General features: G+C 39.1%; 1 protein-coding gene across 5 annotated transcripts in view; it reads left to right on the plus strand.

The window, feature by feature from the left end:
* Positions 1-26,619, plus strand: part of BLTP3B (bridge-like lipid transfer protein family member 3B) — a 105,611-nt gene that overhangs the window by 20,741 nt on the left and 58,251 nt on the right. For all 5 annotated transcript variants that reach the window (XR_007135932.1, XM_047788205.1, XM_047788206.1 and 2 more), the window contains 5 exons: positions 11,996-12,158; positions 14,108-14,146; positions 16,575-16,666; positions 24,337-24,526; positions 25,558-25,698. Coding sequence is in view for 4 of the 5 variants with exons in the window: in XM_047788205.1 (XP_047644161.1) it covers positions 11,996-12,158; positions 14,108-14,146; positions 16,575-16,666; positions 24,337-24,526; positions 25,558-25,698 (625 nt within the window). In the remaining variant the exon portion in view is untranslated. The remainder of the gene's footprint in view (positions 1-11,995; positions 12,159-14,107; positions 14,147-16,574; positions 16,667-24,336; positions 24,527-25,557; positions 25,699-26,619) is intronic.

A 26,619-nucleotide genomic window follows, 5' to 3' on the forward strand; every position in this document is an offset into this window, starting at 1 on the left:
ATAGTGTACAATCCTTTTAAATATATTGTTGGATTTGGTTTGCTAGTGTTTTGTTGAATGCTTTTCATTTCTCTTGCATAAATATGTAGGAGTAAAATGGTTGAGTTATATGTGGGTACATATATAACTTTTTAGGAAACTGCTAAACGGCTTTCCAGAGTGGTTCCAAAATGTATGTTTTTATATTCTCACCAGCAAGTATATGAGAGTTCACTTGCTTCTTATCTTCACCAACATTCAGTATAGTCAGTCTTTTTTTTTTTTTTTTGCTTTTTACGGCTGCACTCATGGCATATGGAAGTTCCCAGGCTAGGGGTCTAATCGGAGCTACAGCTGCTGGCCTACACTACAGCCACAGCAATGCAGGATCCGAGCCGCATCTGCAACCTACACCACAGCATACGGCAATGCCAGGTCCTTAACCCAGAGAGCCAACCTGCAATCTCATGGTTCCTAGTCGGATATGTTTCTGCTGCACCACAACGGGAGCTCCTAGTCAGTCTTTTCAGTTCCATCCATTTTAGTGGGTAAGTAGGGGTATCTTATTGTGGTTTTTAATATGCTGTTTCCTATTGACTGGCGGTATACATCTTTAAATGTACTTATCCACCATTTGTATGCCTTCTTTGGCTTGAAGGTCTGTTAAATCTCTTGCCTGTTTTATTAGTGTCATGTCTTATTTTTGAGTTGTAAGAGTTCTCTATATATTTTAGATAAAAGTCCTTTTTCAAACAAGTTTATTAAATAGTTTCTACTGTCCTTTAGAAACAGTATCTTTTTTCTTTTCTTTTCTTTTTTTTTTTTTAAGTGGCTATACTAGGTTCATATGGAAGTTTCCAGGCCACAGACTGAGTCCAAGCCACAGCTGTGAGCTACACTGTAGCTGTGTGTAGCTAGATCCTTTAAGCTATCGCTTTGGGCCAGGAATCAAACCCAAACCTCTGCAGCAAACTGACCCACTGCAATCAGATACTTTTTTGTTCTGTTCTGTTTTGTTTTTATTTTAAAAAAATTTTAAATGTATTTTTTGCAGCCAGATTCTTAACCCATTGCATCACAGTGGGAACTCCTAGAGACAGTATCTTTTGATGATGCACAGAGCTTTTGATTCCGATAAAGTATACTTTATTTTTTTCCTTTTTTGATTTGTTAGATAATTTTTTGTTGTGTTACAGAAATTTTTGCCAAATTCAGGGTCACCAAGATTTTCTCCTGTATTTTCTTACTGAAGTTTTATAGTTTCTGTTCTTAGATATTGGTCTATAATCTATTTAGAGTTAGTTAATTTGTTATTTATGTGTGAGGTAAGTGTCAGTTTCTTTCTTTTTTTTTTTCTTTGCATATGGCTATAGTATTGTCCCAACACAGTTTATTGAAACTGTCATCTTTTTCTCATTGAATTGATTTTGCACTGTGGTTGAAAATCAGCTGACTTTAAATTTGGGTCTCTTTCAAAAGAACTCTGCTATGTGTCTCTCTTTACACTAATATCAAACTGTGTTGATAAGTGTAGCTTTTAAGTGAGTCCTGAGGAGGTTCTGTCATGGCGCAATGGTAAATGAATCCGGCTAGGAACCATGAGGTTGTGTGCCGGGGTCCTGCCCCGGCGGTCAGGGGAGGTCCCCAAGAGGAGGGGCGGCAGGTGCAGGAAGAAGAATGGAGACGCAGACACTCTCGAGTAGTGCTCAAGCAGTCTCAGATATATTGGTGGACAACAGTGGATTACATAGGGGAAAAGGCTAAAACTGACATAAACAATGGAAGATCAATATCTCAAAATTTTCCAAAAAACATAGATAAACTTTTAAGATTAAAAAGCACATGATTTGGTAAAGTACAGTCTAAAAGCGTAAAATAGAATTGAACACCATAAAAGAGCAATCAAGCAGGAACTAGGAATCACGTAAGCCACACATGACCTTTGTAAAAGTTACAAATATATTGTTTTCTTAGAACAATCATCCGATTATAGACCTAACAACTATTTTACTTTTAACTTTATTATTAATAGATTTCTATACTTAAAATACTTAATTCAATAAATCAATAATTATCAATAATTACCTATAACTCCTAAAACTTACTTATTTACTTACTAAAAACTTAAAACAATTTTAGCTAAATAATGCATACCAATATTATCTAAGATCTTGTGAAAAACAGAAGCCAAATCAGAGACCCATTTGAATGTAGACAGTGGGGAGCTATTCTCCCGGAGGTAAGTTGGAGGTTTAGCAGGCAAAGATAATAAAAGTTAATAAATTCCTTTCTTGAGGTAAGGGACAGGGAGTTAGATACAGTAAACAAAGCACAGATTGTTCACAAAAGAGCAGAAACTTAAAGGTATGTTTCCTCAGGCATAAAGTCCTCTAGTTTCGGGGGGTCTGGCAAGCCTGTTGCTTTGCAGCCCTTTCTTCAGAACCTCCTGGACTTTGTCATCAGGCAGATTCCCTTCTTCAGAGTCCCCTGGACTTTGTCATCTGGTGGATTCCATTCTTGAAACTCGGCTCCCAGCAGTTGCGGGTTCAATCCCTGGCCTCGATTAGTGGGTTAAGGATCTGGTGTTGCCGTGAGCTGTGGTATAGGTCATGGACACAGCTCGGATCCTGTGTTGCTGTGTCTGTGGTGTAGGCTGGCAGCTGTGGCTCCGATTCAACCCCTAGCATAGGAACCTCCATATGCCGCAGGTGCAGCCCTAAAAAAAGCAAATAAATAGGAGTTCTTGTCGTGGCTCAGTGGTTAACGAATCCGATAGGAACCATGAGGTTGCAGGTTCGATCCCTCGCTCAGTGGGTTAAGGATCCGGCGTTACTGTGAGCTGTGGTGTAGGTCGAAGACATAGCTTAGATCTGACTTTGCCGTGGCTGTGGCATTGATCGGTGGCTACAGCTCCCGATTAGACTCTTAGCCTGGGAACCTCCATATGCCGCAGGAATTGGCCCTAGAAAAGGCAAAAAGACAAAAAAAAAAAGGCAATAAATACATAAGTCCTGAAATTGGTGGTACAAATTTTCCAACTCTGATGATCTTTTTCAAAGTTATTTTTACATTCCAGGTCTTTTGCATTTTCATGTCTATTTTAGAATTAGCTTGTCAGTTCTACCAAAAAGCCTGCTGGATATTTGCTTGGGAACTATAAATCTGGAGAGAATTAAAAGTATTTCTTACTCTGCAAGTTTTTGGAATAATTTGAAAGACAGATGTTAACTCTTCTCTGTTTGGCAGAATTTACCTTTGAAGCCCTCTAGTTCTGGACTTCTTTTTGTTTGGAGTTGTTGTTGTTGTTGTTGTTTTTAAGTTACTGATTCATTTTCCCTACCAGTAATTGGTTTGTTCATATTTTCTGTTTCTTCCTGATTCAGTCTTGGGAGATTGTACATTCTCAAATTTGTCCATTTCTTCTAGATGGTCCATTTTATTGGTGTTTGTTTGTAGGAATCTCTTAGGATTCTTTGTATTTCTGTGGTGTCAGCTGAACTTCTGTTTCATTTCTGATTTTATTATTTGGGCACTTTTTTTTTTTCCTTCAGAGTGTGGCTAAAGGTTTATCAACTTTGTTTAAATTTTCAAATTTTTGTTTATTTATCTTTTTACTTCTTTTAAGTCTCTTTCATTTATTTCTGCTGTGATCCTTATGATTCCTTTCATTATACCAACATTGGTTTTTTTTGTTTTGCTTTGTTTTGCTTTTTTTCTTTTTTAGGGCCGCACCTGTGGCATATGGAGGTTCCCAGGCTAGGGGTCCAATCAGAGCTACAGCTGCTGGCCTACACCACAGCCATAGTAATGCAGGATCTGAGCTGTGTCTGTGACCTGTACCACAGCTCACAGTAATGCCATATCCTTAACCCACTGAGCAAGGCCAGAGATTGAATCCGCAAGTTCATGGTTCCTGGTCCAATTCATTTCCGCTGCACCGCAATGGGAACTCCCCAACACTGGGTTTTGTTTGTTCTTTTTGTAGTTTCTTTAGATGCAATTCAGGTGTTTTCTTGTTTCCTGAACTATAGTTGTATCACTTTATACTTCCCTTTTATTATGCTGAGTTTCATATATTTTGGATCATTGTGTTTTCATTTTCATTTGTCTCCAGGTTTTTTAAATTTCCTCTTTTACTTCTTTATTGACTCACTGGTTGTTTAGAGCATGTTGCTTAGCCTTCATATGTTTGTGCCTTTTTTTTTTTTTTTTTTTTTTTAGGGCTGCATCCACAGCATATGGAAGTTCCCAGGTTAGGGGTCGAATTGGAGCTACAGCTGCTGGCCTACCCCACAGCCACAGCAACTTGGGATCCAGTTCACATCTGTGGCCTATACCACAGCTCATGGCAATGCTGGATCCTTAACCCACTGAGCGAGGCCGGGGATTGAACCCACAACCTCAGGGTTCCTAGTCAGATTTGTTTCTGCTGTGCCACAGTGGAAACTCCTGTGCTTTTTTCTTATAGTTAATTTCTAGTCTCATAGTGTTGTGGTTATAAACAATGGTTAATATATTTTTAATCTTTTTTTTTTTTTTTTGGCTCTGTCTGTAGCATGTGGAAGTTCCAGGGCCAAGTATCAAACCTGCTCCACAGCAGCAGCTCAGGCTTCTGCAGTGACAATGCTGGATCTTTAACCTGCTGTGCCATAAGAGAACTCCCTCAATTTTCTGAAATTTACTCAAACTTGTTTTGTAGCCTAGCATGTGATCTGTCTTGAAGATTATGCTAAGGGCACTTGAAAAGAATGTGTATTCTTTTGCTTTGGGATGAATGAAATGTTCCATATATGTATATGTATGTGTGTGTGTTGTGTGTGTGTGTGTGTAGTAAGTTCATCTGGTCTTACGTATCATTTAAGGCCAGTGTTTTTTTTATTGTTTTTTTCTGTCTGGATAGTCTGTTCATTGATATAAGTGGGGTGTTAAAAGTCCCCTACTATTTTTGTTTTACTGTTAGTTTCTTTCTCTGTGTCTATTGCTAATGTTTGCTTTATGTATTTAGATTTTCCTATGTTGGGTGCATGTATACTTACCATTGTTATATCTTCTTGGATTGATTCCTTGATCACTGTCTAATGTCCTTTTATTTGGCCGTGGCCTGCAGTGGCTTGATATGGGAGTCTCAGTTCTGAGACCAAGGCTTGAACCCTGGCTGCAGTAGTGAAAGCACCGATTTCTAACCACTAGACCACCTCGAAACTCCCTGTAATTGTAAAATACAATTGGGTTCATTTGTTCCAGGTTTGCTTGCAGTTTTAGGTGTTTCCCCTCTTCTCAATCTTGTGTTATTTTTTAAATATGTAGAGTATTAAAATACTTCCCAAAATTAGAATTATTCACAGCCAGTCCCTCTTCTTGTATACTCGTATCTACCATCTTTTAATCAAGGATTTTGCTTCATCAGTTGTCCATCAATAATTTTCACTTTTCTATATCATTATCACCAATATGTAAGCGTGCTGATTTTTCTCTCAATTTGAAAAAACCCAAAAAACAAAAAAGCCTGGTTACTCTCCTACCTTACTGGCCCTTCCCATCTTTATTGGTTTCTTCGCTATCTCCTTGGCCTCTTAGGGGTCCTTGACCGCAGTCGTTGAGCCATTTCATTTTCTGTCTCCATCTTGCAACCATAAATACCATATATAACATTGGTGATTAGCAAATTTGTATCTCAACTGTTGAATGTGATGTGAGTATTCAGCTACCTAATTGGTATTTTACCTGATAGGCATCTCTTTTTTTTTTTTTTAATTTTATTCAAGTATAGTTGATTTACAATGTTGTGATAATTTCTGCTGTACTCCAGTAGGAATCTCTTAATTTAACTATTCAAATCCTAAATTCTGATCCTTAATCCCAAACTTATTTCTTCCTCTGTCTCTTTACCACAGTGAATGGTGGCTCTATCCTTCCATTTACTCAGACCACAAACCTTGAAGCCATCCTTGACTTTGGTCTGTATTATCAAATCTTATTGGCTTTGCCTTTGGAATATGTCTAGAATTGTTCCCTCTTCACCACCCCCTACTCTTCCATCTTGATCCATGGCAACATCTTCTCTTACCTATATCATCACAGTAGTCCCCTGTCTGGGCCTTGCTTCTGTCCATCTCCTTCTTTCATGTATCCTCAATAAAGTGATCCTTTATGTTTATTTCTATTTTATTTTTATTATTTATTTATTTGTTTATTTTGTCTTTTGTTTTTTGAGGGCTGCACCCCTGGCATATGAAGTTTCCCAGGCTAGGGGTCTAATCAGAGCTGTTGCCGCCGGCCTATGCCAGAGCCACAGCAACACCAGATCTGAGCTGTGTCTGCGACCTACACCACAGTTCACAGCAACGCTAGATCCTTAACCTACTGAGCGAGGCCAGGGATTGAACCTGCAACCTCATGGTTCCTAGTCAGATTCATTTATTCTGCACCATGTCAGGAACTCCTATTTTTATTTTTATTTTTTTTAATGTATGTATTTATTTATTTATTTTTAGGGCTGCACCCTGGGCATATGGAGGTTCCCAGGCTAGGGGTCGAATTGGAGCTGTAGCCACCAGCCTACACCACAGCCACAGCAAGGCCAGATACAAGCTGAATCTGTGACCTATGCCACAGATCTTTAACCCACGGAGCAAGGCCAGGGATTGAAGCCACAACCTCATGGTTAATAGATTCATTTTGACTGCCCCACAATGGGAACTCTGAGTGATCCTTTAAAAATCCCTGTTCTAGTCCCCTGTTTTGGTCCAAACCATCCCTAGTCACTCTTTTTTACTCAGGGTTAAAGCCAGAGTCCTTAGAGTGGCTTAAAAGGTCTCACATAATCTGCCCTCTGTTATTTCTCTAACAGCATCTCCTTTCATTCTTGCCACTTCCTACATCCACACTGGTCCTTTTGCTATTCCTCAGACCTGCTAAGTGTGTTCCTGTCTCAAGGTTTTGTCCTTAGCTTTTCTTTTACCTAGAGCATTCTTCCTCAAGATATTTGCATAGCCAGCTTCTGGGCTTTCCTCAGCTCTTTGCCCAAATGTCATTGTTTTTTCTTTTGACAGCCACACCAAATGACATATGGAACTTTCTGGGCCAGGGATTGAACTGGAACTGCAGCTGGGGCCTATACCACAGCTATAGCAGCACTGGATTCAAGCCGAATCTGTGACCTGCGGCACAGCTTACTGCAGGGCTGGATCCTTAACCCACTGAGCAAGGCCAGGGAGTGAACCCACATCTTCACAGAGACAACATTGGGTCCTTAACCTGATGAGCCACAATGGAAACTCCCCAAATGTCTTCTTTTTAATGAGGCTTTTCTTATTCACTCTTTTAAAAATTAAATGAGGAGTTCCCGTCGTGGCACAGTGGTTAACGAATCCGACTAGGAACCATGAGGTTGTGGGTTCGGTCCCTGCCCTTGCTCAGTGGGTTAATGATCCGGTGTTGTCATGAGCTGTGGTGTAGGTTGCAGACGCGGCTCGGATCCCACGTTGCTGTGGCTCTGGCGTAGGCCGGTGGCTACAGCTCCGATTGGACCCCTAGCCTGGGAACCTCCATATGCCACGGGAGCGGCCCAAAGAAATAGCAAAAAGACAGAAAAAAGAAAAATTAAATGATATTCTGCTTGCGTCTCCTTTCTTACTTTTGCTTTGTTTTTTCCCTCCATAGTTATCAGAATCGGACTTTCTATATATATATTTAAGTTATTTTTTAAATTCTGTGTATCCACCCCCCCATTAAGCTCCATGAAGAAAGAGGTTTTTTATTTTGTTCATTGTCAAATTCCCAGTGCCTAGATATCGTGGAGTTCCTTGGTGGCTCAGAGAGTTAAGAATCTGGCGTTTCACTGCTGTGGCTCTGGTTATATTGCTGTGGTGCAGGTCCACCCCTGGCCTGGGAATTTAAGCATGCTGTGAGTACAGCCAAAAAAAAAAAAAAAAATTACAGATATCAGTTAAAATGTATTGAATAAATGAATGAATGAGTGAAATGGTCAAGATCTTGTCTAATCAGTCCTTTTTTTTGTCCTTCCCGAGTTATCTTCTACTTCCTTGGCTCTCTTGCTGTATTCCAGATACTGATCCTTTTTTAGTTTCATTTTATATCAAGCTCCCTCCTATCTCAGAACCTTTATATGTTTTATTCCCTCCACTTGGAATATTCTTTCTTTTTTGCCCTCTTCTTTTCTTTGCTTAATTAACTTCTACTGCTCATCCTTTAGATATTAGCTCAAAATACCCTGTTTGTTTTTTTTCTTTTTCTTTTTGCTGTACCTGTGGCATGTGAATTTCCTGGGCCAGGGATTGAACCCACACCACAGCTGTAACCAGAGCCACAGCAGAGAAAACCCTGGGTCCTTAGCTTATTAAGCCATGGGGGGAACTCTGAACTTTGATTTGAACTTTGTTTCAAAAGAGCTCTGGACTAAGAATGCCTTCCATGTTCTTAGTCATGTTATTTGATTTTTGTCTCAGCAACTCACCAGCTGCACAAAGGCAGGAACTTTGAATATATTGCTTGCTAGTACATGTGTCTGAATAGTGAATCCTCAGTAAGTACTTATTGAGTACTCCCTTCTAGCTCATATTCTGCCTTGAAGCAGTAGCAGGTCATTCCTATGTGATTAGAAATGGTGACCTATAGGGAAACTCAATATAGTTATTTTTATTTCCTTTTTTTCTTTTTTTGGCTTTTGGCTTTTCTAAGGCTGCACATGCAGTATATGGAGGTTCCCAGGCTAGGGGTCGAATTGGATCTGTAGCCACTGGCCTACGCCATGCCACAGCCACAGCCACAGCCACAGCGACACGGGGTTGGAGCCGCATCTGCGACCTGCACCACAGCTCATGGCGACGCTAGATCCTTAACCCACTGAGCAAGGCCAGGGATCGAACTTGCAACCTCATGGTTCCTAGTCAGATTTATTAACCACTGAGCCACGACGGGAACTCCGGGAAACTTCATATAATTAAATCACACGTGATTGGTGGTGTCAAACAACCCAGCATTGTTGGTCGAATATGGGTTAAATGTGAACTTTGTATTGAGGAAGTCAGTGTGTTTACATTTTGTGAGGAGATATGAAACCAGATAAAAACTGGCTCAAGAAATGCTGGTTTAGAGGCAGTGGAGAGGCTTGTGTGTGTGTGTGTGTGTGTGTGTGTGTGTGTATTCCAGTTTTATTGAGATATAATCGACATACTGCACTATATGAGTGAGGCTTGTGTATACTGATTCTTACTGATGTGTAGGGTGTATAAATAACCCAGTACATTTTGTTACGTTAATATTTAATATCAAAAAAGGTGAAAACTAGCTAATAACTCTTGTTAACCAGCAGTTTACTTACTCAGTAGTTTCACTTTTGAAAATTAAGGCTAGGTAAAGTTAGCAGGTTTTTTTTAGGGTTTTAAAAGGAGACAGGAATATACAATGGAGAAAAAAAGATAGCCTGTTCAATAAGTGGTGCTGGGAAAACTGGACAGCCACATGTAAAAGAATGAAATTAGAACACTCTCTAACACCATACACAAAAATAAAGACCTAGATATAAGACCAGACACTATAAAACTCTTAGAGGAAAACATAGGCCAGACACTCTCTGACATAAACGACAGCAACATCTTCTCAGATCCACCTCTTAGAGTAATGATAGCGAAAACAAAAATAAACAAATGGGACCTAATTAAACTTAAAAGTTTCTCCACAGCAAAGGAAACCCTAAACAAAACGAAAAGATAACCCACAGAATGGGAGAAAATATTTGCAAATGAATTGATTGAAAAGGGACTAATCTCCAACATTTATAAACACTTTCTGCAGCTCCATACCAAAAAAACAAACAACCCCATCAAAAAATGGGCAGAAGATCTAAACAGACAAGTCTCCAAAGAAGACATACAAAAGACCAAAAAACACATGAAGAGTTGTTCAACATCACTCATTATTAGAGAAATGCAAATCCAAACCACTCTGAGGTACCACCTTACACCAGCCAGAATGGCCGTCATCAAAAAGTCTACAAACAATAAGTGCTGCAGAGGGTGTGAAGAAAAAGGAACCCTATTACACTGTTGGTGGGATTGTAAATTGGTGCAACCACTGTGGAAAACAGTATGGAGATGCCTCAGAAATCTAAAAATAGAACTACCATTTGATCTAGCAATCCCACTCCTGGGCATCTATCCAGAGAAAACCATGACTTACAAAGACACATGTACTCCAGTGTTCATTGCAGCACTCTTTGCAACAGCCAAGACATGGAAACAACCTAAATGTCCATCGACAGAGGAGTGGATCAAGAAGATGTGGTACATATACACAATGGAATATTACTCAGCCATTAAAAGGAACGAAATACTGGCATTTTTAGCAACATGGATGGACCTAGAAATTATCATGCTAAGTGAAGTCAGTCAGACAATCAGACACCAACATCAAATGCTTTCACTGACATGTGGAATCTGAAAAAAGGACAGAATGAACTTCTTTGCAGAACAGATACTGACTCACAGACTTTGAAAAATTTATGGTCTCCAAAGGAGACAGTTTGGGGGGTGGAGGGATGCTCTGGGGTTGTGGGATGGAAATCCTATAAAATTGGGTTGTGATGATCATTGTACAACTACAAATGTAGTAAATTCATTGAGTAATAAAAATTTTTTAAAAAATTAATGTATATGAAAGTACTTTAAAGTGCATGTGTGATTTAATGTTATTACTACTATTATCATTATTAGTTGTGACTTTGGGCAAATAAGTTAGTTTCTCATTATATATACTTTTTTAAAAGGGGGTATAAAGATAGTATTGACTCTAATGAGTTATCAGGAGAGTTTGTAATGCATGCAACTCAAAGAAAAGAGCCTGGTATGCAGTAAACCCTTGGAAAGTGTTCACTGTTGTTTTAACTATTAATATTTCACTCTTTTAAGAACTTTTTAAGTTATTTTAGAGAATTAGAGTTGTTTAATTAGAATTCAGGACCCAGTCTCCTATGTGACTTCTTGCACTTTCATTAAGCACTTTATACTTCAATTTTCCTATAGAAAGTATAAATGGTATTAGTGCAGCTAATTCAGGGTTGTGAATAATTAGTGTTTTTCATGTAGAGAACATGAAAATTGGCTGATAAATAGAGTTGCATAATCTCCTTCCTTAGAGACCTTTTCAAACTCTGTATGTGTTGTAATTTATTCCTGGAATGCTTTGGGTCAGTTTCTAAAGCTGGGAATCATTGGATGATTCAAAAGGAGTACTGATGTGCTTTAAGCATCATTCTTGGCATGATCAATGGCAGTGTTGGCAGCTGCTGCTACTACATCTAAAGGGTAGTTCCCTTACTTTACTTGTAGGTTGGTTCGTAAAATAGGAATATTCACTTGTGTGACATAGTCTGTAGCAAAGTGTACAAAATGTGGTAGAGGATGGCTGAAAGTCTTGCATGCTACCTGAAATATAGTGGAACTCACCGAGTATTCATAAATTTAAAAGATAGAACTAGAGTTTGGTTGTATGTAGTAATATGATAGTTAAATGTATACCAGAAATACTGTAGACTTTGTGTAAGAGAGCTTTGGACGCGGGAGATTAAAACAGTAACAAAACCACATTGAAAAACATGGGTTAAGGCAGTCCCTTGGTAACTCAGTGGAAACGAATCTGACTAGTATCCATGAGGATGCAGGTTTGATCCCTGGCCTTGCTCAGTGGGCTAAGGATCTGGTGTTGCTATGAGCTGTGGTGTATGTCGAAGATGCAGCTTGGATCTGGCATGGCTATAGCATAGGACAGCAGCCATAGCTCCAATTTGACCTCTAGCCTGGGAACCTCCATATGCCATGGGTGTGGCCCTAAAAAGACAAAAAAAAAGGAAAGGAAAATAGGGTTAAATTAGAGCCTATCATAGTGTTTTAATTTTTTTTTAGTGAATTACATTTTTAATGTTCTGTATATTTGCAAGCATGACTCAGGGGCAGAGTAATTAACACTAAAATAAATGTCATTATGTATTCTCTTGCAGATTTACCAAAAATTTATCTCCTGACAAGATAAATCTAAGTACTCTTAAAGGAGAAGGTGAACTAAAGAATTTGGAGTTGGATGAAGAGGTGCTCCAGAATATGTTGGATTTGCCAACATGGCTTGCTATCAACAAAGTTTTTTGTAATAAAGCATCTATTAGGGTAAGACTTTGATTATCTATGGGGGGCATGTTCTATTTTATTTATTTCATCCTTATCTTTTAAAATAGCTTCTTTTAGATAATTATGAAAAGAAGCATTTTATTAGCATAATTTAAAAAGACAAATAACTTTGTAGTTGTGTGAATGTGTACCTTATGAATTTAATTCATATACTAATATAAATTATTAATCCTTATATTTAAAATTAATTTTAAATAAAATCACTCAGTTTATTAATAAAATAATTGGTTTAAATTGGTACATGTTTAAAGATATTTTTTCATAAACTCTGTTGTCCTATGGGATGATTTAATTTTGTAGTAAGTAAACACTCTTTCAGATGAAGACATGAAGACTGATAAGTTATCTTATTCTGGACATTATACTTTTATTTGAAAATTTGTCTCTTTTCCTCATTTTTTTCTTAATTTGAGGATTTTAAAGTTTTTTATTTTATTTTTTTGTTTGTTTTTTAACTCAATGAATTTTATTGTATTTATAGTTGTACAACCATCATCACAACCTAGTTTTACATTTCCGTCACAAACCCCAGCCCATCCCTCCCCTTGGTAAAGTTTTTTAAATTATTATTTCTGCCTAGTAAAACTTACATTTTCTCAGGAGCTCCCTGGTGACTCAGTGGGTTAAGTATCTGGTTTTGTCACTACTATGGCTCAGGTCACTGCTGTGGTTTAAGTTTGATCCCTGGCCCAGACGCCTCAGATGCAGCTAAAGTAAATAAATAAACAAATAAACAAACAATTTATGCTTTCTTATTATCTTTGACTCTAAATTTATGTCATATCACTTCTTTCTCTTAAAGATTGGGCCTAAGTTTGACAGTCTTCTCAGTAGAAGTACCACATGCTGATTTGTTTCATAAAAGTAAAATTGGGCTCCAAAGAAAAGATTATGGAAAGGTTGCTGTGTCCTTTGATGGTCACCTTTGATTTTTGTTCTTTTCTCCTTAAGCCCTAATTCCAAAAAAAAAAGAAAGAAATGACATTTTTAGTGCAGGATATGTTTGAATATTATTTATTTGATATTACATATTTTAACAATGGTCTCACTTTTGTATTTGTCTTGAATATCTACAGAGATTGGTTGAAATTCTAGAGTTTAAAAAATTGTTAAATGGACAAAACACGGATTATGCTTTGCTGGAAATTTTTTTTTTTTTTGCCTTTTAGGGCTGCACTGGTGCCATATGGAATTTACCAGGCCAGGGGTCGAATTGGAGCTGCAGCTGCCAGCCTACACCACAGCCACAGCAATGCCAGATCCAAGTCGAGTCTGCAACCTACACCACAGCTCATGCCAATGCCAGATCCTTAACCCACTGAGTGAGGCCAGGGATCAAACCTGCAAGCTCATGGATACTGCATCTTTGGATTTGTTTCCACTAAGTCACGATGGGAACTCCCTGCTTTGCTGGGAATTCTTAAACTATAAAATTAAAGTGTGTTCTCAGAACTGAAGAAAAAAGATATTAAGAGGATCTGAAAATTTTATTTAAAAAGGTGATCAAGAAAATAATGCTAGCAGTCTTTTTATATGAAGTAGGTGCATCTGATTTCAAGAATATGAGTGAATTGCTCAGTTTATTATTTTGTGATTTAAGAAAAGTCATCTGACCCAATTTGGTACGTCTGTCACTGTGTTAAAAAAGCATCTGTGGAAATTCCCACTGTGGTGCAGTGGGTTAATGATCTGTCGTTGTCTCTGTGGTGGCAGGGTTTCAAAACCATATGTAAGTTCCTGGGCCAGGGATTGAATCCAAGCCAAAGCTGCGACCTGGTCTTCAGCCCACTGTGCTGGGTCGAAGATTTGAACCAGCACCTCCACAGAGACAAGCCAGGTTATTAACTCACTGTGTCACACAGAAACTCTCATGGTTTACAATAATTTTTCATGATTCATTTTAAAGAAAAAAATTTTTTCTTTGGTAGATACCATGGACAAAACTGAAAACACATCCTATCTGTTTGGTAAGTTCTGAATTACCTCAGAAACAAACATTTATATATGCATGTAATCTAACCACTCTGTTAATCTTTTATTTCAAAGAAACAGTCTTCTGGCTTTTCCACCAGTTAGTGTTCATTGTATTTTGATGGTACTTGGTTTTCTCAGTCTTTTTTTTTTTTTGTCTTTTTAGGGCCGCACCCGAGGCATATGGAGATTCCCAGGCTAGGGATCCAATCGGAGCTATAGCTGCCGGCCTACGCCAGAGCCACAGCAACGCCAGATCCTAGCCTGTCTGCGACCTACACCACAGCTCACGGCAACGGATCCTTAACCCACTGAGTGAGGCCAGGGATCTAACCCAAAACCTCATGGTTCCTAGTCGGATTCGTTAACCACTGAGCCACCACGGGAACTCCCAGTTTTCTCAGTGTTTAAATGAGAAGTTTTAACTTGAAAATGGAAGGGTCTTTAAAGTTTTTCAGGTCTAGAATATTATGTTTCAAATTGGTATATTTTATTGCATCTTTTAACTCTTTATTGACATACTCTGGGATTCTTCTTTTAATAAAGTTTGATCCAGACTGTTGTGTTTCTGCTTTTACTGATCTAATGAATAGTATGCTCTTTAATCTACTTTACTTTTAATGAAAATGGAAGGAAAATAGATCATTTAGTCATTTACTGATTCATTCATTCCACAAATATTTATTGAGCACTTCCCTTCTGCCCTGAGGGAACTTATATTTTTATAAGGAAACTGACAATGAATAAGGAAAAAAATAAAATAAGACAATTTCAGATTGTAAGTGCAATATTAAATAGAAAATGAAGAATGGAGTTGTGTGAGTGATGACTACTTAAGAACAGTTTGCTCTTCAAGAAAAAATTTAGTCTGAGAAAGTTTTTCACTATTAGAGTGTTTTTCACATTTCTTGTGTATTTCATGTTTTTCATAATCACATCTTATCAGGTTTTAGATTGAGATAAGCTTTTAGAGGTCTTTTATTCTTATTTGTTGTTAAATTAGCTAAATTAGCAATTAATAATGTAATAATTCTGGGATTGTAGATTATATTTTTGTAAAACCTGATGATCTCAGCAGTATATGGCTCCTTATAGGGTTTTTTGGGTCCTTACTCTTCTAATAAGCTTTTCCATCAGGTATTGAGTCCCTTGACTTTTTTCTTTTTCTTTTTTTTTTTTTTTACTATTTCTCTTTTTAGACATTTAGAGGGACATTTGTTTATTTATTTATTTATTTATTTTTTGTCTTTTTGCCATTTCTTGGGCCGCTCCCACAGCATATGGAGTTTCCCAATCTAGGGGTTTAATCAGAGCTGTAGACACTGGCCTACGCCAGAGCCACAGCAACATGGGATCTGAGCCGCATCTGCAACCTATACCACAGCTCACGGCAACTCCGGATCTTTAACCCACTGAGCAAGGCCAGGGACCGAACCTGCAACCTCATGGTTCCTAGTCAGATTCGTTAACCACTGTGCCACGACGGGAACTCCTAGAGGGACATTTCTTTATTTTTTCTGCACCCTTGGCATATGGAGGTTCCCAGGCTAGGGGTCCATTCAGAACTGTAGCCACCAGCTTATGCCAGAGCCACAGCAACGAAGGATCTGAGTTCTTAACCCAATGAGCAAGGCCAGGGATCAAACCTGTGTCCTCATGGATGCTAGTCGGGTTCACTAACTGTTGAGCCGTGACGGGAACTCCCTAGAGGGACGTTTAAAATGACTCTGCCTACTTACTGTTTTCTCTGCTTCTAAAGAAATGAAAGAGAAAATACTGTTAGAAATCATCTTCATAGAAGTTCCCATCATGGTTAACGAATCCGACTAGGAACCATGAGGTTGCGGTTTTGATCCCTGGCCTTGCTCAGTGGGTTAAGGATCTGGTGTTGCCATGAGCTGTGGTGCAGGTTGCAGACGTGGCTCGGATCCCACGTTGCTGTGGCTCTGGCGTAGGCCAGCATCTACAGCTCTGATTCGACCCCTAGCCTGGGAATCTCCATATGCCGAGGGAAGTGGCCCTTTCAGAAAAGACAAAAAGACAAAAAAAAAAAGTAATCCTCTTCATGGGAGTTCTCGTCGTGGTGCAGTGGAAAGGAATCCAACTACGAACCTAGGTTGTGGGTTTGATCCATGGCCTCGCTCAGTGAGTTAAGGATCTGGTGTTGCTGTGGCTGTGGTGTAGACCGGCAGCTGTAGCTCTAATCAGACCCCTAGCCAGGGAACCTCCATATGCCATAGGTGCGGCCCTAAAAAGCAAATAAATAAATAAAATAAAAAGACAAAAGACCCCCCAAAAAAAGAAAAAAACAAAAACAACTTCATATTATACATAAAATAAAATATGTAATTCTTACAGTCTTTTTAAAAAATTTTTATTCTTACTATTTTTTCTAATGTTTACATTCTTAATGTATTTTATTAGTCCTTGGATAAAGTAATAATGGAAATGAGTACATGTGAAGAACCACGAAACCCTAATGGCCCATCACCAATTGCAACTGCTTCAGGTCAAAGGTAAGCTATTTCCATGAATCTGTATGACTGGCAAAGGGAATTTTTTTCCTATAGTCAGCTGTATTCTGCAGTAATGGGACATAAAATAAAATTCCCTGGCCTCAGTCTCTATTTCAGTCACTTCTTCCATCAAACATTTTACAGTTTTAGTAAACACATTGTAAAAGTAGCAGATTTTTTGTTTGTTTTTTTTATGGCCACACCCATGGCATATGGAAGTTCCCAGGCTAGGGGTCAAATTGGAGCTATAGCTGCCAACCTACACCACAGCCATGGTAATGTGGGATCCAAGCCACATCTGCAACCTACCCCACAGCTCATGGTAATGCTGGATCCTTAACCCACTGAGTGAGGCCAGGGATCAAACCCACATCCTCATGGATCCTAGTCGGGTTCATTAACTGCTGAGCCACAAAGAGAACTCCAAAAGTAGCAGAATTGATTTTTAGCCTCATTTATCAATCTTGCTTTCCTCGATATTAAATAATAATGATCAATCAAAGGCTGGGCAGTAGCAGAAAATGGAAGCAGAAGAGCTTAGGCATTCTCTAGATCAGATAGTCTCTTACTTAGTTTCTGAGTACTTTCTCCACATAGCATTTATTCTTTGCATCTTTGAAACTATTATGACCCTTAAGAGGTAAATCCATCCTTTAAAAATTATGGACATTTGGGATTACTCTAAAATTAATTAGGAGTTCCCATTGTGACTCAGTGATAATGAACCTAAGTGTCTATGAGGATGCAGGTTTGATCCTTGGCTCTGCTCAGTGAGTTAAGGATATGGCGTTGCCGTGAGCTGTGGTGTAGGTTGGCAGCTATAGTTCCAATTGGACCCCTAGCCTGCTAACTTCCATATGCTGTGGGTGTGACCCTAAAAAGACCAAAATAAAATAAATGTGGAATGCTCACACTTAATTTTTTTATAATGATTTTTATTTTTTCCATTATAGCTGATTTACAGTGTTCTGTCAGTTTTCTACTGCACAGCAAAGTGACCCAGTCACACAAACATGTATGCATTCTTTTTTCTTACATTATCATGCTCCAAAACAAGTGACCATACAGAGTTCCCAGTGCTATACAGCAGGATCCCATTGCTTATTCATTCCAAAGGCAATAGTTTGCATCTATTAACCCTAAGTTCCCAGTCCATTCCACTCCCTCCCCATCCCCCTTGGCAACCACAAGTCTATTCTCCAAGTCCATGAGTTTCTTGTCTATGGAAAGTTTCATTTGTGCCATATATTAGATTCCAGGTATAAATGAAATCATATGGTATTTGTCTTTCTCTTTCTGACTTACCTCACTCAGTATGAGAGTTTTAGTTCCATCCATCTTGCTGCAAATGGCATTATTTTGTTCTTTTTTATGGCTGAGTAGTACTCTGTTGTGTATATACACCACATCTTCTTAATCCATTCAGCTGTTGATGGACATTTAGTTTGTTTCCATGTCTTGGTTATTGTGAATAGAGCTGCAATGAAAATGTGGGTGCATGTGTTTTTTTCAAGGAAAGCTTTGTCCAGATACATGCCCAAGAGTGGGATTGCGGGGTCATATGGTAGTTCTATGTATAATTTGCTAAGGTACCTCCATACTGTTTCCCATAGTGGTTGTACCAGCTTACATTTCCCACTAATAGCACCCCCTCCAGCATTTCTTATTTGTGAACTTATTAATGATGGCCATTCTGACTGGTGTGAGGTGGTACCTCATGGTAATTTTGATTTGCATTTCTCTAATAATCAGGGATGTTGAACATTTTTTCATGTGCTTCTTGGTCATCTGTATATCTTCTTTGGAGAAATGTCTATTCAGGTCTTATGCCCATTTTATAATTGGGTTGCTGTTGAGTTGTATAAGTTGTTTGTATATTTTAGAAATTAAGCCCTTGTCAGTTGCATCATTTGAAACTATTTTCTCCCATTCTGTAAGTTGTCTTTTTTTTTTTTTTTTTTAATGGTTTCCTTTGCTGCACGAAAGCTTGTCAGTTTGATTAGGTCCCATTGGTTTATTTTTGCTTTTAGTTCTGTTGCTTTGCGACTGACCTGAGAAAACATTTGTAAGGTTGATGTCAGAGAGTGTTTCGCCTATGTTCTCTTCTAGGAGTTTGACAGTGTCTTGTCTTACATTTAAGTCCTTAAGCCATTTTGAGTTTATTTTTGTGTGTGTTGTGAGGGTGTCTTCCAGTTTTGTTGATTTACATGCAGCTGTCCAGTTTTCAAGCACCCCTTGCTGTAAATAAAGACTGTCTTTTTTCTCCTTTTATATTCTTGCCTCCTTTGTCGAAGATTAATTGACTGTAGGTGTCTGAGTTTATTTCTGGGTTCTCTGTTCTGTTCCATTGGTCTATATGTCTGTTTTGGTACCAGTACCACACTGTCTGGATTACTGTGGCTTTGTAATATTGCCTGAAGTCTGGGAGAGTTAGGCCTCCTGCTTCGTTTTTGTTCCTCAGGATTGCTTTGGCAATTCTGGGTCTTTTGTACTTCCATAAAAATTTTTGGATTGCTCAGAGTTTAGCGAAGACCAGATTTATCAGATATACAGTTTATATTTGGGCTATAGGTAGTAGTGATGAGAAAAAGCTTTCATTAACCTCTTTGTAGGCTATGTATCATCCAACAATTTGAGATTTTAAAGTTTAGATTATGATTTCAGATTAGAATAGGTTGGAGCAGTTGGTCTTAAAATTGACCAGAGTCAGAAAAATTGGAGAAAAAGGGATGTTTATGAGACTACTGAAAAGGCAAAGGAAGATAGGGAAGTTTCTATCAACAATCTATTTTAATTAAGTGTGGCAAAAGTTTGATATTTTGTCATGGTGTGCTTAGTGTAATTGATAGTGTTCTTCCTGATTGATGTTTTTATAGTATCAAAAGCTTTGTAATTTTTTTTTTGTCTTTTTGTCTTTTTAGGGCCTCACCCTGTGGCATATGGAACTTCCCAGGCTAGGGGTCTAATCCAAGCTGTAGCCGCCAGCCTATGCCACAGCCTATCCAGCCTACGCCAGATCCGAGCCGAGTCTGCAACCTGTACCACAGCTCACGGCAACGCCAGATCCTTAACCCACTGAGCGAGGCCAGGGATCAAACCCACAACCTCATGTTTCCTAGTCAGATTCATTTCTGCTGTGTCACGACGGGAACTCCAAAAGCTTTGTAATTTTGCCCTTGTGATTATATGATGTTAATCCTTATGTTGCAGTATGGTTAATCTTATTTCCATGTTTTCTAGACTGGCCTGATTGTAGCAGTCATTTAGGGTGCTTATGAAATCTACAAAGTTTTTTGGGTCCTTTTTTGAAGTTATGATTCATTAGGTCTAGAATGGTTATCAAGAATAGGCATGTAGGAGTGCCTGCTGTGGCACAACAGGATTGGTGGTATCTTGGGAGTGCTGGGGCATAGGTTTGATACCCAGTCTGGCACAGTGAGTTGGAGTTGGCATTGCCTCAGTTGAAAATTAGGTTGAAACTGCAGCTCAGATCTGATCCCTAGCCCAGGAACTTCATATGCCTCGGGGTGGCCAAAAAAAAAAGTATATGAATGTGTATTTTTACAATTCTTTGTCGCGGGAGTTCCCGTCATGGCGCAGTGGTTGACGAATCCGACTAGGAACCATGAGTTTACAGGTTCGATCCCTGGCCTTGCTCAGTGGGTTAACGATCCGGCGTTGCCGTGAGCTGTGGTGTAGGTTGCAGACGAGGCTCGGATCCTGAGTTGCTGTGGCTCTGGCGTAGGCTGGTAGCTATAGCTCCGATTAGACCCCTAGCCTGGGAACCTCCCTATGCCACGGGATCGGCCCAAGAAATGGCAAAAAGACAAAAAACAAAAACAAAACAAAACAAAAAAAAACAATTTTTTGTCGTCATACAATTTAGGGGAACACTGATCTATTTGATTTTGGTTTTATTTATTTATTTATTTATTTGTTTATTTTGTCTTTTTGCTATTTCTTGGGCCGCTCCCACGGCATATGGAGTTTCCCAATCTAGGGGTTTAATCAGAGCTGTAGCCACTGGCCTACGCCAGAGCCACAGCAACGTGGGATCCAAGCCGCGTCTGCAACCTACACCACAGCTCACGGCAATGCCGGATCCTTAACCCACTGAGCAAGGTCAGGGAGCAAACCTGCACCTCATGGAACCAAGGATCGAACCTGCATCCTCATGGGTACTAGTTAGGTTCTTTATTGCTGAGATACAATGGGAACACCCAGTTGTAACACTTTTTAATGTCCATAGATTTGGGTTGATGGGGTTGGTTACTCCAAAGGGTATTCCCACATAGTTATTATAGAAATATTCTTCCAACTCCAGGAATATTTCTAAGTAACCAGTATTTGTCCTTAGGATCATAGCAACTCCTCCCTAGGATGCTGATGTGTTTTTCCTCTCCAGTTCTCAGGGTTTTTTTTTGTTTTGTTTTGTTTTATTTTTTTTAGGGCCACACCCTTGGCATATGGAGGTTCCCAGGCTAGGAGTTGAAGAGGAGTTAGAACTGCTGGCCTACACCAGAATGCAACCCAGGATGCAAGCCGCATCTGCAATCTATGGTACGTCACAGGTTAAGGCAACGCCAGATCCTTAATTCACTGAGCAAGGCCAGGGATTGAACCCACAACCTTATGGTTACTAGTTGGATTCATTTCCGTTGTGCCCCAACAGGAACTCCAGTTCCCAGTTTTTTAAACCTAAGGAAGACAGCACCTTTTTAAATAACAAAGTTACCTCAGTCAATGAATTCCCATCGTGGCACAGGAGAAACGAATCCAACTAGGAACCATGAGGTTGCGGGTTCGATCCCTGGCCTTGCTCAGTGAATTAAGGATCCGGGAGTTCCTGTCGTGGCGCAGTGGTTAATGAATCCGACTAGGAACCATGAGGTTGCGGATTCGGTCCCTGGCCTTGCTCAGTGGGTTAAGCATCCGGCGTTGCCGTGAGCTGTGGTGTAGGTTGCAGACAGGGCTCGGATCCCGCGTTGCTGTGGCTCTGGCGTAGGCCGGTGGCTACAGCTCCGATTAGGCCCTTAGCCTGGGAACCTCCATATGCCGTGGAAGCGGCCCAAAGAAATAGCCAAAAAAAAAAAAAGGATCTGGCGTTGCCATGAACTGTGGTGTAGGTCGCAGACACAGCTTGGATCCCACGCTGCTATGGCTGTAGCATAGGCCGGTAACTGTAACTCTAATTAGACCTAGCCTGAGAACCTCCATATGCCACATTAAGGCCTGAAAAAGCAAAAAAAAAAGAAAAACCTCAGTCAAGCCAGGGACTATATAAATTACTACACATTTAATATTTCACTTAAGGACCATGGCAACCTTTAGAAATAGGTATTATTTTCATTGTACAAATGAGGAGACTGAGGCTCAGAAACTTCCAATAGTATTAACAATAATATAGTACTATCTATAATATTATTAGTAGTTGTTATTTTTTTTAAGTAGTATGAATCAAGAAATGGGCCATTTGGTTCATATGTATTATTACATGTAATCCATATATAACCTATAGAGTGTTTCCTGATTTAAAAGATAAACCATCTGAATTTTAGAAAAGGTAAATAGGGAGTTCCTGTCGTGGCGCAGTGGTTAACGAATCTGACTAGAAACCATGAGGTTGCAGGGTCGGTCCCTGCCCTTGCTCAGTGGGTTAAGGATCCAGCGTTGCCGTGAGCTGTGGTGTAGGTTGCAGACACGGCTCGGATCCCGCGTTGCTGTGGCTCTGGCGTGGGCCGGCAGCTACAGCTCCGATTCGACCCCTAGCCTGGGAACCTCCATATGCCGCGGGAGCGGCCCAATAAATAGCAAAAAGACCAAAAAAATAAATAAATAAATAGAAAAGGTAAGTAATTTTAAATATAGTAAATCAAAGATTTCCTGCTGTGGCGCAATGGGGTCAGTGACATCTCTGCAGTACCATGACCCAGGTTTCATCGCTGGCCGAACACCGTGGTTAAAGGATCTGGCATTGCTACAGCTGCAGTGTAGGCTACATCTGTGGATTGGATCTGATCTCTGGCTCAGGAACTCCATATGCCATGGGGTGGCCAAAAATGGAAGGAAAAAAAAAAAGTCAAGAAGCGTAGTAGTAGCAGATATAGAGGAGAGATACACATGATTAGTAAGGAAGAAGGGCTTATTTTTTTTTTTACATGTTAGCTTTGAAATGTCTGAGTAGCAACCAGGTGGAGCTATCTGGTAGACATTTGAATTTTACAGTCTGTAGTTCTAATGAGATCTGGACAGAAATGTGGATTTAGGAATAATGGTCATATTGGTGATAATTAAAGTAAGGTGCTAATTTGGCAGACTTTCACCATCCTCCTGCCAAAATATACTGATAGTTTATATTCAAGTCATAGTGTACTTGAAATGTGACCTTTCTTGCTTGGCTCATACTTTTCCCTATTCTAAGATTTCCCTTCCTTCTTATCCCTCCTCAAGGAAAGTTCATGTTTCTTTCCTGGATATATTTTTCCTTAGGTATTAGCAATTTCTCTCTCTACCAAGTGTACTGATAATTCATTACTTTTTTAAAACAATTACAGACTATCTCATGTTTCCGTTGGTTTTTTTTTTTTTCTTTTCCCTCCCCTAGTAACTTGCAAGCCCTGTAATGCCACAACTCTATTTTGGTTTTCCTTATGTCTTAGCATTGTTCACGTAATAGATGCTCAATAAATATTTGTTGAATTAAATAGAGGCTGTCAGCTTTTTCTGACCTTATTCCTAAATTATGAGATTATATTCCAGTTGGATTTTTAAGCCTTCTTTATGTCAGGAATTTAGCCCTCTTATTTACTTTATTGATGCTAGTTGTCTGTAGTAATAGTTTTTGAGAATAGACAACTTTGGATGGTGATTATAATAATTTAGAGAGTAACTGGCAATTTTTTTTTTTTTTTGTCTTTTTAGAGCTGCCCCTGCAGCATATGGAGGTTCCCAGGCTAGGGGTTGAATTAGAGCTGTAGCTGCTGGCCTATACCACAGCCATAGCAACCTAGAATCTGAGCTGCATCTGCAACCTACACCCCAGCTCACTACAACGCCAGATCCTTAACCCACTGAGCAAGGCCAGGGATTGAACCTGCAACCTCATGCTTCCTAGTCGGATTCATTAACCACTGAGCCACCATGGGAACTCCAGAGTAACTTGCAGTTTTAAAAACCTTTTATCATTTTAAGAAGAGCATTTTGGGAGTGCCTATCATGGCTCAGGGGTAATGAACCCAACTAGTGTCCATGAGGTTGCAGGTTCAATCCCTGGCCTTGCTCATTGGGTTAAAGATCCGACTTTGCTGTGAGCTGTGGTGTAGGTTGCAAATACAGCTTGCATCTGGCATTACTGCAGCTGTGGTATAGGCCTGCAGCTGATTAGACCCCTACCCTGGGAACTTCCATATGCCAAGGGTGCGGCCCTAAAACAACAATAACAACAAAAAGAAAAAAAAAAAAGGAAAAGAAGAAAAGGGCATTTTTTTTTTGTAATTTACATGTAACCAGCTTTGGTTATTGTTGTAATAAAAATTTGGTGTTTTTTTTTTTTAATAAAAATGCATAATACTGGGCAGTTTGTGCAAGAATATTAACAGAAAACATTTTCACTTTTAATGATTTTTTTTGGCTTTAGGACATTATTATTTTGTTTTTCTTTGTTTTCCCAGTGAGTACGGCTTTGCTGAAAAAGTAGTTGAGGGACTTACTGTTTCTGTAAATTCCATTGTCATCCGCATTGGAGCAAAAGCCTTCAATGCATCCTTTGAACTTTCCCAGCTACGGATCTACAGTGTAAATGCAAACTGGGAACATGGAGATTTAAGATTTACTCGTATTCAGGATCCACAGAGAGGAGAGGTAAAGATTTGTTTCTTTTTTTTTTGTCTTTTTTTGTTGTTATTTCTTGGGCCGCTCCCGCGGCATGTGGAGGTTCCCAGGCTAGGGGTCGAATCGGAGCTGTAGCCACCGGCCTATGCCAGAGCCACAGCAACGCGGGATCTGAGCCGCGTCTGCAACCTACACCACAGCTCACGGCAACGCCGGATCCTTAACCCACTGAGCAAGGGCAGGGACCGAACCCGCAACCTCATGGTTCCTAGTCGGATTCGTTAACCACTGCGCCACGACGGGAACTCCTTTTTTTTTTTTTGTCTTTTGTCTTTTTTTGTTGTTGTTGTTGTTGCTATTTCTTGTGTTTCTTTTCTTTCTTTGTTTAAAAAGTGTTTTAGTCACTGATTAATATAAAGGATATTAAAATAATTACTTTTTGGAGTTCCCAGGTGGCTCAGTGGATTAAGTATCCAGTGTTGTCACTGCTGTGGCACAGGTTCGAACTTCTGCATGCCAAGGGCATGGCCAAAAAACAAAGTATAATATAAAAAAAAATTATTTTTTATGGTTGCCTATATTCATGTACTACTAGATTTACTTCCGCCCTTTAACTATACTTTTCTCATATTAATTTTAATCATCTAATTATAAAATGTGCATATTTTAATGTTTTTATTTTAATCCTTCAACTTATAAAGTTAATGAGTTCTGTTTTAACTTTTCAGCTATTCAGAATTGGATTTTAAATTTACAGAACTAAAGTATGTTTTTAAAATTCTTGGTTACATGATTCAAATGTTCTTTGTGCTTTATATTAAAATTAAAGTACTTCAAATAGAAGGAAGTATTAACAGCTTTACAGATGATGAATGTAATTATGAAATTACTGAATTTGGAAGTGTACAATATAAAAAAATTAAAGCATACTGAATATACCTAGAATGTCATATGAAAATTAGTGAAGAGATACATTTCTGCAATACCTTTTTTGTTTTTACAAATCCTTTTTTTCTCATTCTGTTTTGCTCAAGTAAAACTAACCTCTCTGTTCTCTTTAGGTTTTGACCTTTAAAGAAATAAATTGGCAGATGATTCGAATAGAGGCAGATGCTACCCAAAGCTCACATCTTGAAATTATGTGTGCTCCTGTTCGATTAATAACCAACCAATCAAAAATCAGAGTCACACTTAAAAGAAGAGTAAGTCAACAGAATTACTTTTTGATTCATGTGATAACTGTTAGAATAGATGGGAAATTAAAATTTTTTTTTTGCTTTTTAGGGTCGAACCTGTGGCATATGGAGGTTCGTAGCCTAAGGGTCTAATCGGAGCTACACCTGCTGGCCTATGCCACATCCACACCAGATCCAAGCCACAACTTCGACCTATACCACGGCTCACGGCAATGCCGGATCCTTAACCCACTGAGTGAGGCCAGGAATCGAACCTGCAACCTCAGGATTCCTTTTTGGATTTGTTTCTGCTAAGCCATGATGGGAACTCCTAAAATCTTTTTAAGTGAGATATTAGCATATTGACTGTATAAAATAAAAAAAAATACAGTGCCTCAAGCAATATTTGAAGAAATCTAATGTGATAATAACATTTTTTGGGTTTCTAGATTTAATATTTAGATTTTTTTGATAAATTGAACAGATCTTCAATTGCCAAATATTTCTTGAAAGTTAACTGCTTTATAATTTTATTTCTCCTACTGAATCTTTTTTTATTACTCAATGAATTTATTACATTTATTGTTGTACAATGATCATCACAATCCAATTTTATAGGATTTCCATCCCACAACCCCAGCACATCCCTCCCTTCCCCGTCTCCTACTGAATCTTGCTCAGTAGTGAAACAGTAAAGCTTTCATTATTAGTAACCCAAACTACTAGTTTTAGAACATTTTTAAGATATGACTGGTGATTTTTTTTTTTTCTTCAACCGCACCCATGGCATAGGGAAGTTCTCAGACCAGGGATTGAATCTGAGCCACCATCTGCAACCTGTGCCACAGCTGTGGCAATGCCGGATCCTTAACCCTCTGAGCTGGGGATCAAACCAGCAGTGCCTCAGAAATAAGCCAGATGGATCATTGACCCACTGTGCCACTGTGG

The sequence above is a fragment of the Phacochoerus africanus genome, chromosome 7 (assembly GCF_016906955.1).
Source record: "Phacochoerus africanus isolate WHEZ1 chromosome 7, ROS_Pafr_v1, whole genome shotgun sequence".
Taxonomy (NCBI): Eukaryota; Metazoa; Chordata; class Mammalia; order Artiodactyla; family Suidae; genus Phacochoerus; species Phacochoerus africanus.